The sequence below is a fragment of the Molothrus aeneus genome, chromosome 13 (assembly GCF_037042795.1).
Source record: "Molothrus aeneus isolate 106 chromosome 13, BPBGC_Maene_1.0, whole genome shotgun sequence".
In the NCBI taxonomy this organism is placed as follows: Eukaryota; Metazoa; Chordata; class Aves; order Passeriformes; family Icteridae; genus Molothrus; species Molothrus aeneus.
The window spans coordinates 17,190,725-17,217,841 of NC_089658.1; the positions used below are offsets into that span (position 1 = coordinate 17,190,725).

General features: G+C 43.9%; 1 protein-coding gene across 1 annotated transcript in view; it reads right to left on the bottom strand.

The window, feature by feature from the left end:
* ADAMTS17 (ADAM metallopeptidase with thrombospondin type 1 motif 17) overlaps nt 1–27,117 on the bottom strand; it is a 152,030-nt gene that overhangs the window by 21,920 nt on the left and 102,993 nt on the right. The window contains exons 16-18 of the mRNA XM_066558883.1: nt 14,960–15,117; nt 10,968–11,127; nt 9,003–9,138 (exon numbers count right to left, since the gene is read on the bottom strand). Of these exons, the coding sequence (XP_066414980.1) occupies nt 9,003–9,138; nt 10,968–11,127; nt 14,960–15,117 (454 nt within the window). The remainder of the gene's footprint in view (nt 1–9,002; nt 9,139–10,967; nt 11,128–14,959; nt 15,118–27,117) is intronic.

A 27,117-nucleotide genomic window follows, 5' to 3' on the forward strand; every position in this document is an offset into this window, starting at 1 on the left:
ATTTGCAGCAAGATATTAGCAGAATTACTATCTGCAAGTAATGTACACAGAGGGGAGAAAAATGGGATGTGCAAGTAGTATCACATTATGGTAACTATTAAATTGCAGCACAGGTAGATTTTTGTCTCTACACTGTCATTACACCTTCTGAACACACCTGAGTTTGTTTAACAACAAGACCTACTGAGAGGGTGATTTTCTTTAAAAAATGGAGGCATTTTTCTTATGACAATGTCAAAAATACCTCCAGTGTTCTAACTCCAAACCCCAGGCTGGCTCTGTATTATTAACTAAGCCAATTAACTGCTGTACACTAAGCCCTGTGTATATCATATACATAATTTGGCTTCCAGTTACACTTTAAGCCTATAAACTGATCTTAGGGATTGCTTGACACCAGAGTTCCTTTCAGCTTGGTCTTTCCCTCCCAGGTTATAACCCATCTTCTGTGGGAGCAGGGGAGTGCTCCAGCTGGGGTCCCAGGAGAGCCTCTCCCTTTGCCAACAAGCACTGATTACGTGACAAACACACTCATCTTTCTCACAGCCACAGGGATGCCTTCATCCCTGGTATTATTATTTTTTGTAATCTTACCTCGACAGAAGATTCCAGAGCTAAGTGATCCCTGCTGGTGGTTAGATTCAGGAAGAAAGTGATGAGCTTTTAAGCAGAGATTTTACCCCAGTCAGTGGCTGTCTTTCCAGCTAAAATATGCCCAGAAGGGTGTGATTTTCAAAAGCTTCAAAAAGCTGGGATGGGCAGGACATGCAATCTGAGAGGGCTGCTCTAAATCTTTGTCTTCTGAGTCTTCCTCAACCTCTGACCTCTCAGTATCTCTTCTGAGGAATTGGGAGTTCTTCTTCTAATCTGCTTTGGCAACACTCATCTGGCAGGCCCCTGGAGCAAACTTGAAATATCTTTTGGAGATTCAGTTCATCATTTGATCTTTCTATGGTCTGGATTAGTTTTTAACCTTGAATTATCTACTCTACCTGCCTGCCTAAGACTCCCACATTTTCTAGGAAAAAAAAAATGCCTGCAGCACATTATACATAAACCCAGGGGAGATGAATGTCTGCAAATGAGGGCTTGGAACTAAAGATTTGGGAAAAAAAAAAAGTTAGGAAGAAAAAATGGATGAAGGCGGAAGGATGGGGGTGAGGGAGTGCAATCAAAAGACATGAGGTCACTTTGCAGAGATTTGCAGCCTCTTATAATATAAAGCCATTGCATCTTCTGGGGTAAATATTGTGACCCATTAAATTTGCCCTGGTTGTTTCTGCCCTGAGCCCTGCAGAAGAACAGTGTGTTCTCTTCCTTAACTACACATCCATGCCATGTTCACACATCCCCTCACTACCTACTTCTGTTGCCTTCCCAATGCTACAGTGACCTTTATTTCCCTGCTTTCACAGTAAGAGCTTGATATGACCAAAGACATGTTTGCAATAACACATTTTTTTCTTATTAAACCTGTTTTTTTAGAGCTGGCTCTTACCTTTGACCAGTTTAGAGCCTGTGCTACTGCTGAGTAAAGCATCAGAGGAAACTTCCTACAAAATATGCCTGAAAAAGCCATGTGACAGATATATATCTAAAGCCATGCACTGTGAGGGTTCTATTTCTAACAGATTTTCGTGAAAACCTTTTGGTTTAATGCACAGGTGAGGATGAGTCCATGCCCAGTTAGCACTGGTTGTCTTTAGCACCAGTTTTGATGTAAAATCACGTCAAATCACTCTTAGTTTTCTGAGGCACCTGGAGGAAACTGGCACCTGGCTCTACTGATTTAGGCAAAAGTCAGACCAACTTTCAGCAGGGCCAGGATTTTACATTGGATAATTTTAGCACGAAGAATTGGAAAAGATTTCTGAGAATCAGTCATGTGGAACTGACAGATATACTTTGCTTACAGCTGTCAAACCAAGCTCAAGCTTGACTGTGTAGAAGAAAAGTCTCTTTACAAATGGAATTGTGTTTTTCCTGAAACACACACACACTCTGCTATTGGACTGTCCTCTTCTCACACACTCCTGAGGCCCTCCACCACCTCTCTGCTGCACTAGGCTCAAAACAATCAGGTGAATCTTGTCTTTTTGGGAACAGGTTGTGCCACACCCAGTCACTAGAAGGCTTCTTTTTTTTTTTTGAGAAAAGTACAAGGAATCTAGTAGAATAATACAGCTGCTGATGTTGAAAGTAGGACTCCAAGACTAACATTCCTGTCTGATTGCCTTTATAAACAGTGCTCAGTAATTTTCCAGTACAGTAGTCATTCTGCTAACAGACTTGCCAACTTTCACTCACACAGGTTTCTTTTTTTCTTTAGTGATTATCATTTTGACAGCTTTTTTTTTTTTTCTTTTTCAATTTCCCACCAATAAGATCAGCCATGGAACAATGTTTTATAATTTACATACAGCTTGGGAAGTTCTTTATTCAGATGGAAGCCATTGTTCCCTGTCCTCCTCCCCCAGATGAGCAGTTCTCAGTTTTGGAGGACTCAGTGTGGGGTCAGTGTGAGGAGGGGTCCTGCTGGCTGCCACCAAGGGACAGAATTTCAGCACTCTCAGAGCTCCTCTGCAGTGAGTTTTCCCTACCCACCTCCATGGCAGGTGTAGCTTTAATGGGGCAACTGGTTTCCAGCTCCATTCCCTGTCTTTCCAGGAAGGCAGTGCCTTCTCAGCTCCCAGCACACGATGCAAACTGTGAAGATCGTTATAGCAGGCAGCAGGAGGAGTGGATTTCACAATTAAATATTTTGCTAGATTATCCTGCTAATCCTTTTCTGTGGGTTAGAACAGCACTTAGAAGAGCTTCAAAACAAAGCAGCACAGATCATGTAACATTTTAAAGCAAGGCAATGGTCAACCACAAGGTTGGTGAGTCAAACATTGCACTGGGAAAGAAGTGATGGAAGCCAGCCTGGGTGTTTACACCAAAGCTAAGGGACCTGTCTCATGACTCTATGTGGAAAATAATGCCAAATTAACTCCTGCTCCAGCAAATCATCTTGGATTGCTTGATGTAAGTGCATTTAGCAGTAGCCAAAGAGCACTTTTCATTCTACACTGTCTGCTCCCCAGCCTTGTCTGCCAAAATTGCTCCACTGAGTTGAGTTGCTGGATTTGCTGGAAGATACAAGCAAATTGTCTTTCAGTGGCTAATTAGCCACTGACTGGCACTTGATGACCTGCCTACAACCTGGAGCACAGGAGGTTTTGTCTCCTTTTGGTGGATGGGGATCACCATCAACTGACCTGGGCCCCGGATGTGCCCACAGCAAGACATCAGCCACCCCTCACAAAGGTGCCCGGGAGTGTCTCAGGTTTTCTGGTGTGCAGAATCTGGGCTTTTGCTGCTGCAAGGTCCACGGGAGCCCTGCTGCAGGCAGTGCCCCGAGGAGCTGCCACCAGAGTGCAGCATTCCCTGCTCCAGCCCCTCCAGCACAGTCCTGGCAAATTCATTAAGCTCAGGCTGACTCTGGAGATCCCAACTCCAGCTTTGGGAAGTACTTCAAAATGAGCTCTTACGTGGTGCCTCCTTGGATCAGAGGGTGCTAACATTACTATTGATGCCAGATTTCCAGGCTAAAATGAAACCCTCCCCACGGCTGCTCCTTCTTTTCTTTTTTTTTTCATGTAACCAAATCCAATGCACATCAAAGATGTTTCTCAGAACAAGGCACAGACAAGGGTTTGAACCTGCTGGCATTGAACCTTATGGATGATAAACTGCATTAATGAAAGGACTGACCCATTTGGAGCCATCAAATGTCCAGCTCAGCCCCTTCAGTTAACGAACACCCACATCCCTCCAGTTTAGTGCCATTTCTGTACAGCCCTGTGAGGAATTTGCTGACGTTCTTAAAGAGTTTTCCATCATATTGTTCCCTCCAAATTCTAGTATTTGCAAGACAACCACCTCACAAAATAAATCTGAAATTGTTTTGCTCCCCATCCACCTGTGATGAGAACACACAGAAATAGGGTGCAAAGAGCCCAGAGTCAGGGAGACAGACTGATTTCTGTATTATTCTGATTTCTGTATTCCTGGGCTGTTAAACAGAGCACTGTCACAGGGATATGGTGAAGTCTGAGGGCAGGGTGGACTCTCAGTCAGCACATGGATACACACCCTAAGCCTAAATCAGACCAGGAGTCAAAGCAATGGGCACTATCAACCATCACACACTGAGGCACCATTCTTTTGGCACTCCCAGCCTTTGGACATGTTTTTGAGGTGCTGAGCCAACTGGGGCCTTGACTGATTCTTAGAACTGGCTTAATTTTCCCCCAGTGGGCACTGGTGTGGTGTGTGAACCCTTGGGGAGCCTGGTGCTGGATTCCAGCCCACGATGGAAAAATGGAAGGGGAGAGAAGAAAGAAAGAAGGAAGTGATCCATGTAACCACAGAGCTGACCTCAGCAGTGTGCCAGCTTTTAGAGCTGATTTGGAGGGCAACAATAATCAAGGACACAGTGGTAAAAGGATGCAAGATAGGCTTCCTCCAGGCAAAACTCATTGGCTGCATTTCTCTGACTAAAATAACTGGCTTTTCAGACAAAGGAAATGTAGTAAATTTAATCTGTTTGGTGAATCCTTTTGCTACATGGGAAATGCTTACTGGTGACATGCTGGGAAACACAGATATTATTGTGTAATTCATAGAGAGGTGAGAGCTGGCCTCCCATCTACCTTTAGTGCTGCAAAGGAGTACCAGGTATGAAAGGAATTTAGATCAGTTACTAGTGGGCTTCCTGAAAGGTCTGTCTTGCATTTGATCTAATTTACTATGCTCATTAATGACCTTGGCACAAAAAAGAAGAAAACTGCTGGAAAATTGAAGAAAATGCTGACAATATAAAGCCTAGAAGCAGTGTCAATGCCTCAGAGCATTAGGATGTCAAACAGGAAGAACAGAATAACCTTCAGTACTGCAATAACAAAACTAGGATGGAAATAAACAGCACACAGTGCAAGGCTGAGGGCTCAGGGACCAATAACAAGCATTTCTGTGTTAAAGTAGGGTTCATGCAATGAAATAAATGAGGAGGAAAACATCTCGAATGACCGTAAGCCACAAATATGATGCAGCCATGAAAAAAGCAATAAGAAGTTAAAGTAATGGATTTAGCCCAGAAAAATGATTGAAGGAGGAGATACAATGGTTTGTTGTGTCCTGTGGCAAATAGCCCAAGGCTGAAAGGAAGGGAGGGAAAATACTCTGTAAGAAAAGGAACAGAGCTGATGCACAAAAAAAAAAAAGGCTGAAAAATGACAGTGCGTAACTTAGGCTGGAAATAAAAGGTTCTGACCCACATGAACAGCAAGGTCAAAGGAGAGTGAAGGAAGGAGCCTGTGGAAAATGCTCAGCTTATAGAAAGCAGTCTAAGATGTGCTGCTGGTAGTAGCAGAAAACTAACCCTGGAGCTCAGGAGATATTTTCAAGTCCTAAACAGTGAAAATAAGTGCTCAGGGTCTCCTGTGGTTTTCTGTAGATGCAGCCAGGGATTTCTGGCATTTATGCTGCTGTTCAGCATCCATGTAAGAACACCAAATATTCAGCAGGCCCCTGAAAGAACTTAACCTCTCCTAAAATCTCTTACAGCAAAGAGGAGAAAAATTACCATCGTTTGCACACAGTCCATTACAAGTCCAACAGTTGGGGAATTTCATGTGGTTTTGGTGCTTGTCCTGCCTTGGAGGGGAAAGTTTCATAGCCACAGCCCCAGCCATGCATGCAGAAGTGTGTGGCCAGTGGCCGAGCTGTGTTTTCAGTGAAAACAGCTGATGGGATCTGCGATTCGTGAGTCTGGTGCCAGCCCCAGGGCTGGCCCTGCCGCTGCTGTATTTGGGTTGGTGCTGGGCGTGCTGGAAGCGACCCATCCACACCGCATGCAGGAATCCAGATTCCATCTGGTTACAGCAGGGTTTTGTAAAAAATACCTAAAGAGCTAGGCAAAGGATTAGAATAAAGAGGTGCTAATAGGGTGCAGTTGGGACAGGAAAGGAAGCTGTAAAGAATTTAATGGAAAAAGAGGGTCAAGGAACATAAAAAATAAAATAAGAAGAAAAAGAGGCATTTTTTTAAAAGGTGAAAGAGTAACAATAATAAAGAATGAAAGATTCTTTTATTTTTGCCAGTTTCAACAAAACTCTTAAGAAAATTCTCTTCTCTGACGTTTAATTTTAAAACATGTCAGTGTATCCAATCAAGTTTTAAATCCTGCTTTGTTTTCCTCAGATGCTGGGTTGCAGTTGGAGAATTCCAATCTTCTCCTTGGCCTCATGAAAGTATTGTCCCCTGCCCTACATTATTTGGCTCTCCTGAGAGGTGGCTGAAGTTCAAAGGGATATATAATTTACAAAGCACTTTGGGATCATGCTGGAAGAAAGACACTGTTATTAATAACATACCCTTTTTTCCTCCTGATCACTTTATAAATGTGGGTAACTGTTTATTTTATTTTTATTACAATCTCAACAGCAACAGCCTCTTCCTCCACTTAAACAATATGATCTCACCCCATCCTAAAGAGTTTGCAATCTAGCTTACACATGGATTGGGAGAGGAAACAAAGGGACAGCGTGGGATAGTGAATTAAAGTCACACAGCCCATCCAAAAGTGAAACAGAGACTGAGTGTCCTCTGACCCAGTCCTGTGCTGGCCAAGAGACCCCCTCTAGAGATAAATACTCTGAAAGGTGATTCTCCTAAATTTTGAGTGAAAGTGCAAGTGCAATTCAGAATGCACAAAACAGAGCTGGTTTACTAGAGAAAGGAGAGCATTGTTCCTTCTTCTGAACTCAGGTGAAGGGCTTAGGTCTGAGTGGAAATGGGAAAGGACCTTATTGTAACAAGATGCTACAATAATTTTACTTGAAACCCTAAAACAAATTCAGGGCTCATAAAAAAAGCATTGACATGGTGAAAGAGAATGGTTTCTTTAAGATGTTCTTGGTCAGAGAATATGCTAAGCATGCTTTTCTAATGTCTGGGTGGGCAAACGCAAGTGGAAATTTAAATTCTACAGAGGCACAGAGAATGTGCTTCTGAAAATGTTTCCAGTTAAAAGCATGTTAAGTGTGAAAGTGTACTCTACACGGAGGGAGTGAGGGAGTGTGGTCTATCAGATCATCAGCAAGGATTCTGTGGCCTTTCCAGGTTCTAAGCACATTGACAGTGTCTGCTGTCATTGCTCTGAAAAAAATAGGCCAGTAAGAGTGTCCCTGTGCCAGAGCTGACTGCAGCTGGGCAGAGCTGTGCTAAGCTGTGCCCATAAACTGCCTGCTGGCTCCACACGGGAGAAGAGAGACCTTGGAATAACATTTAGGGCTGGACCCAATTCCCCAGAGGAACACAGGCTGGATACAGGAGCAGAGTAATCCTTTCTGAGGAGGTTTTGTGTGATTGAACCTCACCCACTGTCACTGCCCTGACAGGCAGCAGTGCTGGGCAGCAAAGAGACCTCCCCAGGGTCATGGGGGTGCCTCAGAGCACACTGTGGGGCGCAGGGCTGTGACATGGCCAGAACTTCCCATCCTTGCTCTCAGCTGGTAGAGGCAGAAGCTGCCCACAACTTCAAGAACTTTTAAAGTTGCTTTTCTTCATCTCTACCACCTGGAACCCCTCCTACACCTGCCTGGGCTCACTCCAGTCTACTCCTGACAGCTTTCCAAAAGGTCTGGGAGAAATACTTCATGCCAGGGCAGCAACACAAGCAGATGCTTTTTGTTTCTTTCTGAGAGAGCGACATGACAGAAATCTCAGCCTCACTGGACTTCCTTCTTCAAGGAAACAGTTGTTTCCTTGAAGCCATTGGGATTTTGGCTCTCCTTACACACCAGAATATCTCATTATACCTTTCAGTACTGCAAGCTGTACAGCCAATATTGTCCAGCAGCAATAACAGGCAGTGCAGACAGAAACTGAAACCTGAACCAGCCTTATTGATGGATGACCTGACACTGCATTTCCCTGCTCCAGGGCACTTTAATCAGAGTGCAGGTCTAATTAGAAGGAAGTGTGCTGTTTGCTGTTCCCCCCATTGTTTCTGCCAGCAGGATTAGCTTTGTAGGTGCATTTCTCTGGCTTGTCTGATTACCCAAGATGCAGCAGCCAGCAGGCTGGTTTGAAGGTGCTTTTTTAGGTACTGTTCAGCTTTATCTGAAATTGATTTTCTCACAGAATATTCTGAGTTGGAAGGAACCCACAAGGATCATTGAGCCCACCTCTGAAGTGAATGGCCCATACATGCATCAAACCCCTGATCCTGGTGTTATTCTAACTACCATCAAAACTGGAGTTTCTATACTATTCTACAATGCTAAACATCACTGCAGAACAAGAGTGAACTTTTTTTGTCAGCAAACAAACTGAACAAATTAATTTACCTTCCCGTCTTTTGCCATTTTGGCCAGAAATGTCTTTTTTAATATAACACAGACCAAAATAATTTCAGCTGAAAGTGCTTGCCAAATTAAAAAAAATATTTTTATTATTTTTAGAGATCTCTAATAACTAGTGAGGAGAAAAGCACCCTTACTGAGGAAAACCTCTAAAATGTGTTTCATCATAATTTAATTTATTGACCTCAGGGTTTTTGTAGTGCTGTTTGACAGTTAATTAGACCCCATTCTGTGCTGATTCAAAAAAAGAAAGGTTAGAGATGCAGTCACTCTACTCTTGTCTAACTTTATACTGTAAGTTCTGTCTCCCACGAGGCAACCAAGGGGAAAAGAAAACCATCCCCAAACAATGTATGAAGGCAGCCTGCATGGAATCTGGCCTTACTGACCACAAATTAAACGGGCTTTGTCTGAGGTAATGAAAATCTGACCTGCTCAACAAAAGGAAATGAATATTACAGCTGCTTACTGTGGCTAACAACGTGTCCCAATACTTTGAGACATTTTCACTGTGTTCACCAGATGAAGGCTTTGGAAAGGGGCAGTTTCTGAAGGCAAAGGATATTGGTTTTAGTGTTTTTAACTCCTTACCGTGACTGGCAGGGGTGTGTGTTACATTTCCTGACCTGGGGCTCGGGGCGGGTCACTCGCTGGCAGTCACTGTCATTCACCAGTGTCATGGTCTTGTTAATGATCCGAGTGCAGGACACGGTGGTTCTCCTCTCACCTGGAAGCCAAATCAAAAAGAACAAAACCACCTCCACTCATCAAAACTCCAAAACTCAAAAGCTTCGAGCTCCCTGCTCCCTCTACCAGATGCACTCCACCACCCCTGCAAGAAATCTCACTCTCCACTTTGTTAGACCTTTGTACTGGCATGGTTTGGGTCGGTTTTTTTCCAGAAAAGCTACAAATCTTTCCCCAGTAATCATGCAATTGACTGTTTCACATGAGCAGCAACTTGGGCTTTCTCCTTCTAGTGTTTAAGGTGGAAAGAAGCTTTAAAACAATTTGTTTTCATTTCTGGTTCCTCCTCCACAGGTAGCTGTGCCCTGTCATCACCTCGGGCAGATGTGCTGAAGTCACACAACCTCCCACCCCCTGCTAAGGTGACTGATAATGACAGGACAGCTGCCTCCTGCTGCTCCCCGGGCAGGAAATCGGGATGAAAAGGACTGACCGAGGTTCAAGAGTCATAAACTGAGCTTGTTCATATTTCACAAAGAGAAAATAAAGCCACCAAAACAAATTATTTCTCATCTCCAGCTCCTCCAGGTATACTGCTTTAAAATCCTTGTGGCAGGAGCATCTCAGGAGGAGTCAGCATTTCTCACATAAGCTGTGCACCAGGAGTTTCCTTCATCCAGTGTGGCCCTCAGGGTTCAGCCTTCCACTGAGTGGCATCAGGAAAGCTGTGCCACAGGGAGCATGACAGTGACCAGATGTGACAAGGAAAGTGCTACTCCTGCTCTGTGTGACTTTGCCTCACTGCTAATTTTGGTTTCTCAGGTTTGTTTTCTAACCCCGAGGCTGTGTCAGATTGAGTTTATTCACCATCTGCAGCTGAAAATAAAAAATAACTCACATTCTGCTAATAAAAAATATGCAAACAACTGTATGGAAAGGAAAAAGGCCTTCCCAGCTTGGATAAGTAGCAAAAGCATTGAACAACTAAAATAAAAGACCAATTATCAAGCTAGTACTGGTGGGAACCATGCTGGAAGACACTGATTTGATTCAAATTTATAACAGGCTTACAACAAAAATCAGAAGAGTCACAAGTAATTTTTTCCCCCTCATGTGAGGGTTTAATGGCTTAAAAATTATTATTTTAATGCACTAGTAAAAGTGTCTATTCCAAAGTTAGTCCTATTTACAGAAAAAAAATCAGTAATTTCAGTGCACTGAGGGCAGTGAGCCTGTAAATGTGAAGATGAGCTCTTTCCTCCTGTCATGTCACATCATAAATAACTGAGTCTGCTGGTGCAGACAGACTCAACGATCTGTTTTCCTCAGGGAACAGCCTCCTTCTTCCAGCACTGCAAATGCAATGGACAGTGTCTGACAAAGCAGTCTCTGCTTCCACAGCACCAGCTCCCCCAGGGCTGCAGCAGATCTGTCTGGGCACATCCAGGGATGCTCTGGGAAGGGAGCTTTGCCACGTGCTCCCGGATGGGAGCATCTGATGCAGATCTCCAGGAGCTGTCCCAGCAGCACTGCCCTGCTCCATCCCTGGGGAGGGAAGGGCCTTTCCCTGAGCGTGCCTGGACACCTGTGAGATCCTGCTCCAGGAATGTGGTGGGGGCTGGAGGTTGGGGCTGCACACAGAATCCAGGTGCAGCTCCAGCCCGCAGTGACAGAGCAGTGTCCCTGCCAAAAGGCTGGCTGGAAATTAACTGTGAGGACAGGGATCAGAGCAGGGAGAGCTGGTGAGAATGAGCTTTCACTGAATTCATTACAGCAAAGTCCATTTTCATGGCCAATTTCCACCTCTCCTGTGGCTGGAGGCTGCAAACACCACCCAGGGATTCCCACCAAGCTTCCTGGTGTCCCTACCTCCTCCACACTGCACACTGCATCCTTCCCATCCACTGTGTGTCCAGATGTACAAGGAGTCCTGTTGCTTTTCTGGCTCACTCCTGTTTTCAGCAGTATAGTTTACAGGGATGGTGTATTCATAATGAATTCCATAATTCTGGTCGTGGAATAACAGCACCTGGTTCGGCAGGAAAAGAGAGGCTGTTGCAACACACTGTGCTGGGAGAGCCAACAGGCTGAGATAGCACTGCTGGAAATGCTGGCTCAGGAAAAAAATCCCTAAAATATAAACACCTTGTGAAAGGCAACCAAATCTTTATCTAGAAAACTTAGATTGCAACAGTACTGGTAAAACAGGGCAACTGCAGGAGCAAGAACTGCTTATGATTTGTGAATATTTAAAGCAGCACAGGGATGTCTAAAGCTGGAATTCAAGGCATAACTTCCAGCCTTGTATGTGATCAGAGGGACAATAGCTATTCAAAGAAAAAAACAACAGGAAGGATTAAATCAGCACTTTTCATATACCAACTATTTTAAAAAGCATCTAGAGTTAAACATCTGAAAGAACAAGGTGATGCTTCTCAGAGCAAAAACAACTGCTGCACAAAAAGTCCCTTGTCTCCTGGTGAATGTGGCACTCAAGGCAAACATGACTATTCCTGCTGACAAGCTGGAGCAGCAGGGTTGTATGTCTCAGAAAACTGGATAACCAGCAAAAGCCATATCATACAGCTTCTGGTAACATATATTTTCATCCCTGCACATTGCTAGAGGAAGGTGAAACCTGTTTCCAACAGCAGGCTATTTCCTATGGAACCACTGGTGTTATTACTCCAAAATTTCCTGACTGTTAACAAAGGAACAGAGAAAAATGTTTATGTCTTCACCATAGGCAGATGAGAGTACTGGTCCTGTTTTGATTTACATGTTGGACTTCATTTGGCTCTCAGATTCCCTGGCTTGAGTCAGAACTGATTGGAAGATATCCCATGGAGAACAGGGTCCATGGAATCTGAGTTACCACAGTATTAACAAATGCCATGGAAGTACTACTGTAATGTTCATGCTGTGGCTTTAAACCTACTTATACTTATTATCCCATGATCTGAGCAGCATCAAACAGGTGAATTGTGCTGGCTTTTGTCACCTACTGAAACAGGAGCAATGCCTTATCAAATAAAGGCTCTCATAAGTGGGGCAAGCAGCTGCCTGTTTGAAAAAAGACAAATCTGCAAATGCTATTATCCCCCAACAATAATTGTTTCCCCTTCAGATTTGCACAATCATTCCTACTTAACCAATAATCTCACTAAAGCTGTCAGGAGCTCGTTTAACCACACAAATGTGCTGAAAGAAGGGGTCCTGGCAGCCTGTGCTGTGAACACTGAGGGGGCTCCACAAACTCAGCACCCATGAGCTGCTCTACACAGGGCAGAACCCTGGGCAGATGAGCCTCTCCCAGAGGATGTGGGGAACAAAGACATGATTTTGCTTCAGCTACAGAGTCACTTCCAGGACTGAATACCAGGGTTGAAACCAGCCAGCCATCATTACAATTTCAAAGATCAATGTTGGTTTTTTTTTAAACACAATTCAAACGCCAGGCAGGCAGAGGCAGAGAGCTTGAGCTCTGACCTGGCTTTCCTGAAGTGCAGGAGATATGAATTCCTGTTCTAGAGAACTGATCAGTCAGCCTTCTCTAAAGCCCCCTTCTGCTCTGGGAGTGTTTGGTTGTCCTCTGCTGCACAAGGAGGACTAGAACAGGCCTACTTACACAAACACCAGTTTCTCCAAGAAATACACACACAGCAATGCACTTGGAGACATGCCTCAAGTATTAAAAACCAGCTCCTAAAAAGAAATCCTTATTATCTCAATATGGGTGCGAGACCAGTGAATCTAAAGGCCCATATGAAACCAATTTCATGCAATTTCGTAGCCATATATAATTGGGGGGTGTGTGTATGTGTGTATAATTGGTTTCAAATGCAGGTCACAATGGATTGACTGAAGCTTCTGGCTCTTTGTCAGTCCAGTGTATTCCACCACTGTTTGAACAACAGTTTTCTATTTAGAGGGAACTGGTAACCATCCCGCCTTTCTTGTGTTGAAAGAATGAAACCCACCACCCTATATCAGGGAAAAGATTTGTATCTGATTCGAAGCAAAGACTTCATGTGTGCTTTGTTTACCACTGGCAGTGATTTAAAACCACATGTTTTTTAATGGTCTGGTAATTTTTACATTCCTCATTTTTAATCATTCCTCTGAAGGAAGGTGAAGAAGGAACATTTCCTCTGCTTATGTCTGCTGAAAGGGCCTGTCTGTATCTGGACAGGACACTCATGGAGAAGCTCAAAATCACTCCTATGTTAGCTACTTACTCCTTAACGAAGGGGAACTGAGCATTTCTTTAAAACCAAAGATCTGCTGATGCTGAGGTTCACAAAATGCCAATATCAGATTTTTCTGCAGTGGACCTCAACCAAGCAATGCCCCGGAAGGTTCCAGGAGCTGCCAAAGGAACTCTGCACAGCATCTTCCCAAACGGTACCTGTGCAACTCCTGTTTCTCACATGAGCTTGGGAAGACCTTGGCAGTACAAGGTACTTTGTTAGAATCCTGGTTTCAGGAGGGAAGGCTTGTGTTAAGGCCAAAGTCCAGAAGAAGCTGATGTTTCTGATGGTGAAGAGGGTGTAATACACCTGTAATACACCTCCTTTGAGTGGGCACACCCAGGACTACACAGGTGAGCCAGGAAGGTGCTGGTGTGCCCAACCCTGCGCCTCTGACTACTCCAGCTGTAACTTCTTTGAATCCAGCATTACACTGGTCTGTGAGCCTGTAAACTCACCCATCTGTCTGAGAAAGCAAAGACAAAACCCCTCATGTCCCTGTGCAGCAGATTTTGACACAAAGAAGGTACTGACAAAGTGGATATTACTGTCAGCTTTTTGTGTGTGTGGAAAGTTCAGGCATCTTTGGAGCTTTTCAAACTGTGTCAGGAAGTGTTGCATAATGAACACCAGCAAGCCAAAAAAATCAGGTGAGGGAAGAGAGAGAATGCTGATTTTTAGCAGTGCTTACAGATAGTCTTCAGAGAACAAACATGGCAAAAAGTCACAAGGAGAAGAAACAGCACAGAAAAAAATGGAATAGAATAAAAAAGTTACAGGAAACAATGAAAAAACGAATATACTTTCTATGCAAACCTTGCTACAGAACCTGTAAAGCTTTCTGCAGACTTTTAAACAGGAACAGATATACGAGACAGGAATTATTACAGCTGTCTCACAAATACAAATGTTAAGGTTACACCAGCATTAAGGGACTGGCCCATGGGTCACCCTGTCACCCACCAGTGACAGCTCTGGGACCACAGTGCTGCTCTTCTCACCCCTGTGGACTTCTCATTCATGTTCAGCCACATGGCTGTTCATAAAATACCAAGCTGAGTTAACAGAAGGGCTATGCTGAACATTAGGAAAAAATGTCAAAAAACACCTTAAACTACATACAATTGAAAAAACAATACAGAGAAAACAAGAACATTTCTGTGTGTAATTAAGTCATTACTTAGATTCAAATTCACATATATCATCTGTGCATGCTAGATCTGCACCTCTTCTATAAGAGAACAATACTTAAACACAGAATACATTCTGGCATAAGATAAAAAGACATTTCAGCAAATATGCTTTTATGTGTGTGATCAGGTATGTCCAAGAAATAATTCAGGTCCTTGGGAACCTACATCCCCTAGAATGGACCGGTCTGTGACACATTACTGGGGTTTCCTGCAGTGGACATGAGCTGAATGAACACTGCCTGTTCTCCCAGGATGGAGCATCACTTTTTGAGTGGGGAGCTGGGCTTCTCCAGCCCCTGCAATGCTGCAAAAGAACACTGTGGTGAGGAAGCAAACAATCAAAATTTAACTTTCAGCTAGGATATAAACCCTTTCTGTTGCATCACTTAAGAAACACAAACAAAGGATATAAAGTTACCATCAAGTGCAGTGGTATTTTAGTTGGTCCTTTGGCAGAGATTTTCTCCCACAGCCCCCTTCGCACGTACCGGACAGTGGTGCCTGCGATCTGAAACTCACCAGGAAGCTCAATTTTCCAGTCGCTGTTAATGGATCTCTTACTGGAATCTTTTAAAGCTGCAATGAATCAAACACCGCGGAATGAAATGCGAGCAAATTTGTAATTACAATACAGACTACTGAGCCTTTGTCTCAAGGCACCTCAAGCACAAGATGCAGAAACCTTGTAATGGATGTGAGTTTAAAAGGATAAAACCTCCTCCATTTTTAAAAGGCCCATTGTGATGTTTCTAACTTGGATATATTCTGGACTTCAGTTGATGAAGGTATTTTGAAGAATTAACATAAGATTCATAGATCATTTATCTCTACACTCTCCTTTCAAATGCAACAAGACAAATCTGCAATTTAGTTTCCAAGCAGAATTTTCTTTCAGTTTCCAGATTTTGAGACCACATTTTCCTAAACTTTCCTTGAGGAAAAGATCAATCAAATCTTTGTCAATACACATGTGAAGATTTGCAAATGCAAAATACAACTGATGCTGTGTTTGTGTGTGCTCCATAACCAAGCATTGAAAAAATTAACATTCAGCTGTCACAGCTGTAAAGAGAAGTCAAGTCACAAAGCAGGGGCTGGGCAAAATGTGAACTTGGCCACCCTCTTTTCACCCTCTTTTCAGGGTCCAAGTGCTGGACACAAATGCATAAGGTCAGGTGTTGTAGGGTCACACCCATCCTGTGCCTTTGTGCCTCACTAAGGTAAACATGGAAAGCTTAACTTCAGAAGAAAGATGAATATTGAGAAGAAAAGATTCTTGGAAGTTGTGTGTCCTTTCTTCCAGCCTAACTACTTCATCAGGATCACTGATGTCCTTCAAACACTCAAAGACAGCTCCAGCCACAACGGCATCACATTACTGTTGACTCATCAGTGGAGGCTGATTTAGGGATTGATGTGTTTTCTGTGTTAGAAGGGAAGCAGAGTTATCCAGATGTTGGTGTGATGCACTGAGGGAAGAGAAAATTGGCAGACCCTGCTGCAGCAGAAAGTGCCAGGTCCCTTTGTGGAGATCCAGTCACTGTGATCAAATCTGCCCTGACAGCAGACAGACAGAATATCCCACATGTTACTGGGCTTACTTAGTTCAAGGTTAACTGTGTCTTTTGGCTAAGCCTTTAACAAGATGTTTTTTTAACCTCTAGCATCTTATGCCTATTTTATTCTCTTCCAGTAAAGAACTTTGCTCTCACTTAACTGAGTGTGTTGCAAGTGAATAGGAAATCTCCTATTGTCATCCCTTTGGACCAAGCCTCCATTGCCAGCAAACCCTCCTGGGTGTGCTTAGGATATATATATATGTATATATAATTTGTGATGTCTGAACTCTGGGGGAATCTGGAGCCAGTGGAGGTCACAATGTTCTCTGCATCTACACTGGGAATCCTGGAAAAAGGTGGATTTCTGTCCTGCTGCACACAACCTTCCTGACAGCTCTCCAAGTCCCATCAGAGGCTCCAAAATCAGGGTGAAGGGGAACTGAAGTGGGAGAGTATTTTTTCTGAGGAAAGTTTCCCCTGGCACACAGCTCAGGGGTAAGATGGTGCCCTGGCATTTGCATGCTGCAGCAATGTGTCTCCCTGTGGCTCACTTCTCTTTCTGCTTTGTTCCTCAGTTTACAAAGTACCTTCTGCAAGCTGCAGACACAATTCTGAAGCAGGATTGCTTTCCTCTGCCAAGACCTAGTGGCTTCCAGGCAGATCAAAGCTGTGGGTGAGATAAAACTATCTCCAAGCAGCATGGCTGACTAGGAAAGATAGCCCAGCATGTGCTCCAAACTAAGAGGTTGAGTGACTCAAGTCATGCTTTGGTTCCAGCTCACCCTCAAAGGGAGATAATTTGCTGATGAAAACCAATGTTCCATCTTTGTGAACCTCTTTTCTGGGCAGGGTTTGATTTTGATTGCTGCAGGCACTGCTCCCTTAGTGGCTGAGGAGATGGAGAGTTTGGAAACAGACCTGTTCCCAAAGGTGCTCCTCGAGGATTGCAGGAATTGCACTGGGGACTGAGCAGAGCACTTAAGCCCAAGTGTTTTCATTGCTGTTTGCCTTCATTATCCCATCAGCAAGATCACTGCTGCAGCTACAAAACCTTCCATGTCTCAGACACAGGGAACTCCAATGGCTTTTGTCACACACAACCACTGGCTGCGTGCCCAGCCCCAGAGGTGACAGGACTAAATTCAAACTCGTACAGTAGAAGAGCAGGAGGAATAGGAACCCCAGCAACAACCTGTAACTTCTGTTTTTCTTGTTGGCTGGAAGGCAGGAACTGACCAATCAACTTCTAAACCTGGCATCTAGTCAGATCTTTATTTCCACCTTGGGTCTCTCCAGCTTGCTTCCCAGCCTGTGGACACAAACTGCCCAGGCATTTCCTGTTCAAGGTGGTTTTTGAGAGTTACAGCCAGCCAAGGCAGCCAGCGTGGGCTGCCTGTAGGTGGAGGGAAATTCTTCAGGCACTGCTCCCAGCACATGGAATAATGATTCCAAATTATGCTGGGCTTCTTTCCAGAATGTTGTACCTGGTTCTGAGTAGAAATAGGACCTGATTGGACTCAGCTTTGTCAGTGCTATTGAAATAGAAAATCCTTCCACACTCAGACCTGAATTTAAGAGTGATTGGGACATTTTTCTTGGTCATCTTTATTGCCCTATGGAACCCCCCTGCTGCTATTCTTCATCTCAATTCAGCAAGGCATTGGGTATCTTTTCTTTGTGTCGAGTGTTCCTTGAAAGAGAAAACCCTGGAAAGCTTAGAGAGGTTCTCCTGGCTCCTGACCATGAACCAAAGAGCTGAAAGCACTAAAAGCTTTAAAAGAGCCAGATTTTTATCTATCTTTATGTGATGCAAACAGGGCCAGCTCCTGCTCTCAAAAACACACAATCCTAATCTTCACCACCCAGTGGGGAACCATCTGCTTTAGTCAAGGTTATGTTGTCCCAGGGAAGGGAGTTTCTAACTCATGTAAGACTCTCAGTGCTCTGCTATCTGCCAAAGCCCAAATACCCTGTGCAAACCCCACCAAGACAAACAAAAAGGCTGGTTTCCAGAAGGCAGAGCACTTGCAAAACCCAAAGAAACACTGGCTCCTATTATTCCACCAGGCTTTGCTATGTCAAACATCTCATGTGTAGGCGGGATCCTCTGGCTAAAGCATTATGGAAATAGGAGCAGTGGTGATATTCCTTCCTACCAAGAAGTGGCACAAATGCCAATGGTTTTGATCAAAGGGCAACTGAATGACATAATCTGCCCTCCTTTTTTCCTCTGGATCTGGAGTGAAAGAGAACAAAAGCATCTTTCCCAGTGATATTGCCAACTGCAGCAACATCTCAAGACAGAAAATCAGTAGCACTAGAGCTGAAACCCTGACACAGCCACCATGCAAACGTTTTCAGCAGCATCCGATATTCCAGTGCTGGATATTAACATCTCCTTTTGGCTGGAGATGAAGAATTATAATCAAAAGATGTGGAAATCAGAGACCAAGGTCTGAGCTTTGTTCTGACTCCCTGAATAGCCATGAGCAAGTTGAAACACCTCAGTTTCCTCTTCACAAACAAGAGAGTGACAAGTTCTGCAATCCTCTCAGAGTTCCTTCCTCTCTGGAAGCAATTCCATGGCCATGCAGCTCTGGGACCATGTTGGGGTTTTTTTGGATCTTGGGCAATTTTCTCTGAAGCCTCTGCTCTGCCACTGGCTTCCTGTGTAAATTCAGGGCTAATGGAGCATTTCTGTGACCTGGACTCCCTACAAGTAGATGGGGATAAAACCCCTTGTCTAATATCTAGTAATGACAGAGAAGGAAATGCCTCAAACATTGCAGAGAAGAGGCAGAAGACCAGACTGACAGATCCTCAGTGTAACTGACTGGCTGCACTTTACAAATGCCATTCTGACCTTTAATTTATGCAATGAGTAACTGAACAACAAATTCATTGACAGACTCTGCCCTACAACAACCTCACATGCAAATCTTACCCATCAGCCATGTCTAAACCTTCTTTTCCCAATAGGAAAAGGAGGAGAGATGCCTGTTCCCCTCTAAAGGAATGCAGAAGTAGAAATGACAAAAGGATTAAACAAATTTTTTTGCCTGATAAAATAGAGGCAAGTGGACTAGAGGCTGCAGCCAAGCCCATCTCAGAATGCAGGATCAGGTCTTGGGTACAGCATCCAGTGAAATTGTGCTGCTGTAGGAAATGGCAGCAGGTTACTGAGGGATATCAGCTGCCCTGTCCTGCCTCTGCTTCAGACTGAGCTGGGCGCCTTCCTACCAGTACCTCTGCCATTCCCCTCTCTAAACACACTGTTCTCTTCCCCACTCCCTCCTGAAGTTCTGTGTGCTCCTGGCAGCCCTGTGCAAACCACTGCCAAATTCTGCTCAGGAACTCTTCTGTCTGTATATAAAAGTACTCTCTGGTCCTTCCAGGTTGCACAGGGCCTGTAAGTGTCACATACTATCACATCACAAACATCATGAAACCAAGCCACAAAAGCAGACATTGCAGCAAGACTCAAATCACCAGCCCCTCCCTGGCAGCAACAAACCTTACAGGTCCCTTAGAGAAGGGTCATTTTTAAAAGAAAACAGCTGAATTTTAATAAAAACATTTTTTCTTTGGTCTTTTTACCCAGAAAGCTGTGAGCAGGTTTGTCCTCAACCACTCTGATCCGCCGGGCACCCGCAGGGATCACAGCGGCTTCGATGTAACCTAGAGCAACAAAAAAGGGGTGAATAAAGGCAGGGCCAGCCAGGAGCAGCCATCCCACATTTCCCTGAGAAAAACTCAACTCCAGGCTGGAGACTGAGTGAGAAACACTCCAAATGAGACCCCTGTGCAGGCAGCCAGTTGTCACTGCTGTCACAGGCGTGGTCATGACTAACATTTCAGCAAAAATGCATGAGTGCTGCTCAGCTGCGACTTCAGCCTTGTTAATTAGCTCTAATTAGATCTGCACCCTTCGAATCACCCTGGTTTTCCTGCAGTACTGGCAGGGATGCATGAGAACACTGCAAAGTGTGACTGTCAGGAGCAACACTGCACAGAACAGACATGTGAAATGATGTTTCCAAAAGATGCTCCTGCTTTGTCTTCCCTGTCAAGGCTGTGGTGTCAGAAAGGACTCACTTCTACAAAACGTTTTGATGATGCTAAAACTGAACAGAGGGAATTAGCGGAAAAAATGAGGGAAAAAGTTTGTTTTTATTTACATTTCAGCTCTGTACAAAAATTCTGGAGGAGATAATGATCTCCTTGCACTGGGCTGCTGAAAATTCAACAGCTCAGATTTAACGCAATAACAGAGCTGGAAGTTTCTCCAGGACTGACCACTGGCCAACTCTAAACAATTTTTCAAAGACCAATTTTGACTTATAGAATACAGTAGGAATAAGCAGGAGCTACAAGGAAATGCAGCCTCTTTTCCCCCACTATGGAGACACGTGGAGTTACAGACTTGCTCCATGGGGTGGAAGCGGTGCCTTTAAATAATAAAGCAGAGGAACAGCAGGGCCCATTTCAAAGAGCCAGGCAGAGTTTTTCCACTGGCTTCAATGGACTTTGAATCAGGCCTCTGTAGATGACAGTAATCTCATCACAACCATGACTTGATTCCTTCTAATTGGCCACCCAGTTTACTTTGCAGTATATCACTTGGCACCTTTTTGGGGTTATTGCTGTCCTCTTTCTTTTAGATGTTAAGCAGCTTATCCTGTATGTTCCCTCATCCACTTTTCTTGCTTTAAATGGCTCTGTGAAGCTGTTGTGTGTCAGTGATGCCTTTATGGGAATTGTAGGCTGTCTTGAGCAATGGGCTGGAGAAGTGCTGGCACAGGGAGCAGCGATTCCTTTAGCACTTAGCAGTGTTCAGGGAGCTATTTTAGGGATAAAAGTGTAGCCCTGCTTTTGCTGTGCTGATACAGGGAGGACTCCAAGGAGTATGGTGACAGTCTCTTGCACCTCAGGACTAAGTGATTCTCCTTCCATTGTGACATGGAGTGAGACAGATTTGGGGTCTCAGATGGTGGATTCATTTCCTGAATATTTATTTCATGAGTAAAGCTTGAGTTCTTGGCTTTCATCAGGTGCAGAAGGTGGGCAGCTGACTTGGGCCAGACAGGCTCTCTCTTTCCCTGATTTGTTGTATCTGAATGACACTTTCATCTCACCCTTTAGCTCAATTCTCTTTGCACTTTTTATTCTTCAATTACTTCTCCCTTACTCAGGATATGTCAGAAGTGGTCACTCATCCCTTGCAGGAAAACCAGAGAGAGGGGCAGCAGAGCTCAGACCTTGTCTGTGCACAGAAGCCAGAGCAGAGGCTCTCCCAGCTGCTGTTCCAGCCTGGGTTTCACCAGGAAAAATCATTACTTCCAGGGTTAATTTTACAAAGGCAATACGGAAATCTGTTATGAAATCAGAGCAAACAGATGTTGGGCTTTATCCTAGACATTGCCAGGAGTTGGTTTTTCATCAGCTGAGATACCAAATCACAGTCAATACAGTCAGATATCAAATATCCTCACTGCATCCCACGCAGCTGCATGTAAACCCAACCAACAGCTACTCAAGACATGAACACACAGCAAAAGTGTGACCAGTGACAGTCTGTCACAAGGAAATAGCTCCTGATACACCCTGAACACCCCTGTTAGGAAGCCAGTTTGGAACATGCCCAAGTTTCAGGAAATTTAAAGTACCTACTAGGGGACTATTTACTTATTTAGTTTTTAAACCAGATACAAATGCCCAGAGCTAAATCATGCTGGGGTTGGAGACAAAGTTACTCTGAATTTAGTGGAAGGCAGTCACTAAGTTCAGTGAACTCTGGGTCTGTCCCCTGACCCAGCAGCAGCCAGGAGTGTGTCACCTGCTTTAGAGGTGAGCAAGCTCTGGAGCTGTGCTGGAGGCTCAGCTCAAGCCATTAAATACACTCATTTCATCACTGTGCCATGAGAGAAACACCACGTGGAAAGGTGATTTTTATGTTACATTTTACAATAGTCAAGTGTGAGCTATTAATAGAGTATTAGTTCTGGAGACTGTTTGGTTTGGTCTCACACCAGATTTTTTCTCCTTGTGTAATTTCTAATCCTGATTGGTGGCTTTGGGGGGCTGCACTCACAGCTCCTGAATAAAAAGAAACACACTGTGTTATCTCACTGTGCCACAAACCTGACTGCTGACCTTCACTCTCCCGTTAGAGAATTCCCAAATGCTTTGCAGGGGTTTGGATCTGGCCTGTCCTCTCAGAGGTGAAGCAGAACCCTTGGGCATGTCCCACCAGGAGCACCTGGACACTCATTCATTACCTCTAGCGATGTTGGGTGAGTTAGTGGTCGAATTCTGCTGCAAACAGACTGGATATCACTCATGCATATTTGCCACAGGTACAAACTTGGATCATCTCCACCACTCCACTCTGGTCCTCAGAGCTGGTGGGAGGCTTGTGGTCACAGATTCCTGATCTTTGACTGCACCAGGAAACACCTCCAGTGTTTTCCAGGCACATTTTATTAAGCAAACCGTAACGGCAGATTGCCAGAAAGATTATCAAGTGTCAGCTGGAATGACCAAAAAAAGTCTCAGAGTTGGCAGTCAAGGACTCTCAAAGCTCTGTTAGGTCTAAGGATAATTGTCTGCAAGGCCAGGGTTTGCAAGGTTGGGCTTAAAGTTCATCTTTAAATGAGGAACTGGTTAAAGACTGATGAGATTTGGCAACTATCAGGCAGTATTTTTAGTAATTTCACCCATAAATCAGCGTGTTAAGATGAAGCTTTGAAAATACAACAGGGGAACTTCATTATTTGATAATTTATAGTGCTGCATGCAGTATACTCCACCTTGGGAACAGTTACTTTGGCACACACCAATCTTTCTGGATAATCTGCATTACATCAGTGTCTCAGGAATGTAAGACTGTGATTGAAGCAAATCCTAGATACAAATTTTATGGTATAACTCGTATTAGGAGAGACACCAGAACAAAGAGGTGGCTTTGTCATCAAGGAGATTAATATGTGAACAGTGGCTACTGTATCTTCAATTAAATGCTGGAGAGATTTGCAAGAGGAAAGCAGCCCACACAGAAAAATCCATTGTTAGCCATTGTTATTACTCCCAGAAAGAACAGAAAGTTTAGTGTGAACTTCAGAATGTCACTGATCTACTGCAAAACTCTTCTGGTTCACACTGCAGTGAAAGACGGACCCAGAGGTGAAGGACAAATGATCCCATGGCTGAAAGTAGCACCCCCTGGGCACTGCACCTTCCTATCTTATCCCTGTACACACCAAAATCAGGTGTGAGAAGGTCAACAGTGCCCAGCCCATTACCAAACCTCCCAAAAGTGCTTTGAACAAAGATCTCGGGGTAGAAGCCAAGGAGATCAGGCTGTCCTGCCTACCTGCCAGCCAAGGCCAGCAAAGCTCCCATGGTATTTCAGGGATAGGCATCAGCTGAGACTCCATCTCCTTCCCACCTTGCAGCTTTTGCTGATTGCTACTTGTTGCAGTGGAGTGCAAATTATGCGTCTGTTTCCTGAATAGCTGTGATAATTCTCCTTTGCTTTTAGCTTGAGAATAAATCCTGCATTGGCACCAGTCCACTTCCAGCCATGGGATAGCTCAGTTGTAAGAAAATAATTTCTCTGAAGAGCCATGGATGAATTTCAAAGCCTCCTACTATTGCTGCAAAGTTGGTAACTGGGATTTCTAACTCGCATGTTCTGATGAAACACCCATAAGAGATCTCTGAGTTAAAGATTAGGTAGAGTTCTATTTTCTTGTAATTTACATGTGCACCCTATTGATAAAAAAAGATATTTTTGTGTTGGCTAAAGATGCTCCCAGCCAGCACAACAGCACTACTGTTCAAAATTCTTTTAGTAAGTGCTGGACAAACAGCATATGCAATAAAACCTCTACTTTTCTACCATCTTAAAGAGAAAAATTCCTAGCAAAGGTGTACTTTTCCAAAATGACAGTTACAACAACTGGCATATCTCACCTTATTAGATTCTGCCATTAAAAAAGAAAATCCAAACATCTGTGGTCATTCTTTTGAATTATAACCATAAATTATTTTGAATCACAATAATAAATGAAAATCTTGATGTGGCTGAGAAAAATCAGGAGAGACAGATCCAGGTCTCTGAGCATTACAGGCACAACCTTGGGGAAGTTGTCAGTGATAAATCAGCTCCCCAACAGACAGGAGTCCAAGAGCTGTCCTTCATTTCTAGGTCCCCTTTACAGTGGCAGAGTGACAGAGCTGGACTTCAAAACAACTCTGTGTTTGGTTTTGAAAAATTATTTTGTAGAAATAGGTACAAGGCATGCTGCCAGTCGAAAGGAAACCTCAGTCTAAACAGTGCATTCAGCTGGCCTGCTGAAGACAGCCAGCTGCACACAAGTGTATGAGATGTATAGCATCATAAATTAAGGCTTTTGACCTCCTCTCCAGCAGAAAAATGGGGTCCATTTCCAGTTGGATCACCCTGGATCACAGGTGCTAGGAGCTGAACTGCTGGATCTCCTACAAGGCACTTTGAATGTTCCACCATCTTTCCCACCAGGGTGGCAGAACCTCTGTGATATTAAAGTTGGGGAAAAAAAAGAAATAGACCTGGTTCTTTTTGCTTGGTGCATGAAAATTTGGCTTCCTTTCCACAGATATGTTCCCTAAAAGGAAAGGATCTGCATTATATCTCTGACAAGGCAAGTGAAACAGTAAAAGGACTTGAAGTTTATCCATGACTTTTGATACCAAATTTCCCCATCTAATCCGACAAAATGAAGATAAAGGACCAACACCAAAGGATTTCACGGACACCCACTGACACTGCAAACAGCATTCAAGTATCTTACACGAGAAACACTTGGGAACAGCCTTTGCCTTTGCCATCACACATGTGGAAACCTTCTTACAATGACTATTGGTTACTAAGAAACAGAAAGGAGTTGGCAGGGGTTTAGTTCAGTTCACAGGGCTCCACAACATCATTTGCAATCACAGGACACAGAGGGACCAATCCTGCAAGCAGAGGAGTCCTATGGGCAGAGCCAAGGCTCAAGGCTGCAGCTGCAATTCCCCAAACAGATACCACTCCAAAACAATCAATGTATTGATGTTTGAAGTCTATTCTCTTTTGAAATAATAAATCAGCACACTGGACTCAGGGTCTTGGCCTTGACTTGGAATGCAGCCAGGTGGTGGGGATTTGCCACTGAACTGTGCCATCATTTACACACCCAAACCTTGAAGTTGTTATCAGCAGAATATTGTGGATCTTTCTTTGCTCCAGCTTCCATCAAATTTTTGCACATTTTTGCTTAAATGTCAATTAAAAATAAAAAGCTTTTTTTCCCTTGAGTAATGCCACGTTCACTTGTGATGCCCAGACCTGGAGCTTTGCTTACTGCATGAAATTCAGTGGGTTCATCTGAGGACCTGATTCTGCAAAACAGCATGTGAGCAGAAATGGACGGAAGCACACATAAAATGTAATTGACTTTCAAAATTAAATTAAAAATAAAACAAAACACCTAATAAATGGTTATGAGGTTATACTGGTAAAAACAATTATCTTCTAGATTACGTGAGATGGCTAAAGGTGGAAACATTGCACTGACAAAGCAACACTTTGACAGGTTTGTGTGTCTGAGATGATCAGCAGAGAATCTGAATGCTTGAACACTGCCCATGAGTCATCAGGAATTCTTTCTGATTAGGTTCCAGGGCACTGGGGGTGAAAACCTCCTGCAGAGTCCTGGCAGCCAGTTAAGGCTGAAGCTGCTCTGCTCCTACAGCCTTGTAAAGTCACCACCTCAAGCAGGCCGTGTAGCTGGAAACGGGTGCAACCTCCTGGCAGTGACCCAGAAATTTTGTATTTATCTGCACAAGATGTTTTGTAGACTCATTGGAAAAAAGATAGCTACTCTTCAGCAGCATGTAAGAAATCCATGAAAGCTGTATGAGCTGCCACAGAAATGGAGAATAGATGGGGTTTTTTCAATGGAAATGAGGAACCTTTCCCACCACTTGCATCAAATGCAAAAGACTTGGTGTAAGTGGGTGGAAAATAATTGGGACAAAAGAGTCAAAGGCACTAATGCAGGAAACAATTCAACAGGCTGGCCAAGCACACAGATGTACTCCAGAGAGATGTGGTGCAGGTGGGAAATCTACCTGCATCTCACAGGAGGTGACAGATTCCAGCTGGCCCCACAGGTGAGGAGGAGGAGGTGCAGAGGAAGAGGTCAGTGAACAAAATCAGAGCCTCAGACTTCAGAGCTGAGACCTGGACTAAAGGGAGCTGCTAAGCACTGCTGCTGCTTTAGCCACTAAATTGAAATGTGTGCTTAGAGGGGATTTTCATGTGCTTTGTGGAACTCAGCCCTGGAGCAGCACTTTGAATGTATTTCTCCATACAGAAATGCCAGTTCTGTATACACTGAAGGGGAAATAATTTTTTTTCTGGACAATTGTTTCCTCCTGGAGCAGCTTCCAAGTTCTGGACATGGCTTTCCCTCCCTTTGGCTAATAAGGGTGTGTGATAACAGGGTTCTCAGAAGTGTAGTACAGAAAGCCTGGAACAAAGGCTAATTCAAACACCAAGCTGTACATACATTAATGTTTAACAAGAAAGGGAAAAGTCTTATATCCTATACTGGATATTTTTGCTGGCAGGGAATCAGTAAAAATATTCAGAGGGGAGTGCACTGCTCTTTCCTTTAGCTGAGATATTCTGATTATAACATGAATCATCTACAACATGCAACATGCATCATTCTGAGACCTCAAAGATGGTGCTGAAATCCAACTTCCCTCCCACTGGGAAAGATTCTGTGATTTTGTCTCCTATTTAAAATCACCAGCATCAGTAGCATTCAGAATGAGAAACACAACTTCAGCCTGAATTTCAGGCAGAGGCAGTGGCTGGTGTCTGGGCGACCGAGTAAGAAGCAGATGGGATATCACAGCTGAAGTGAGTTGGGGTTTGTTTTATGCTCCTTAGGAGCTCCCTAGAGCTGTTTTGGCTAGGTGACTC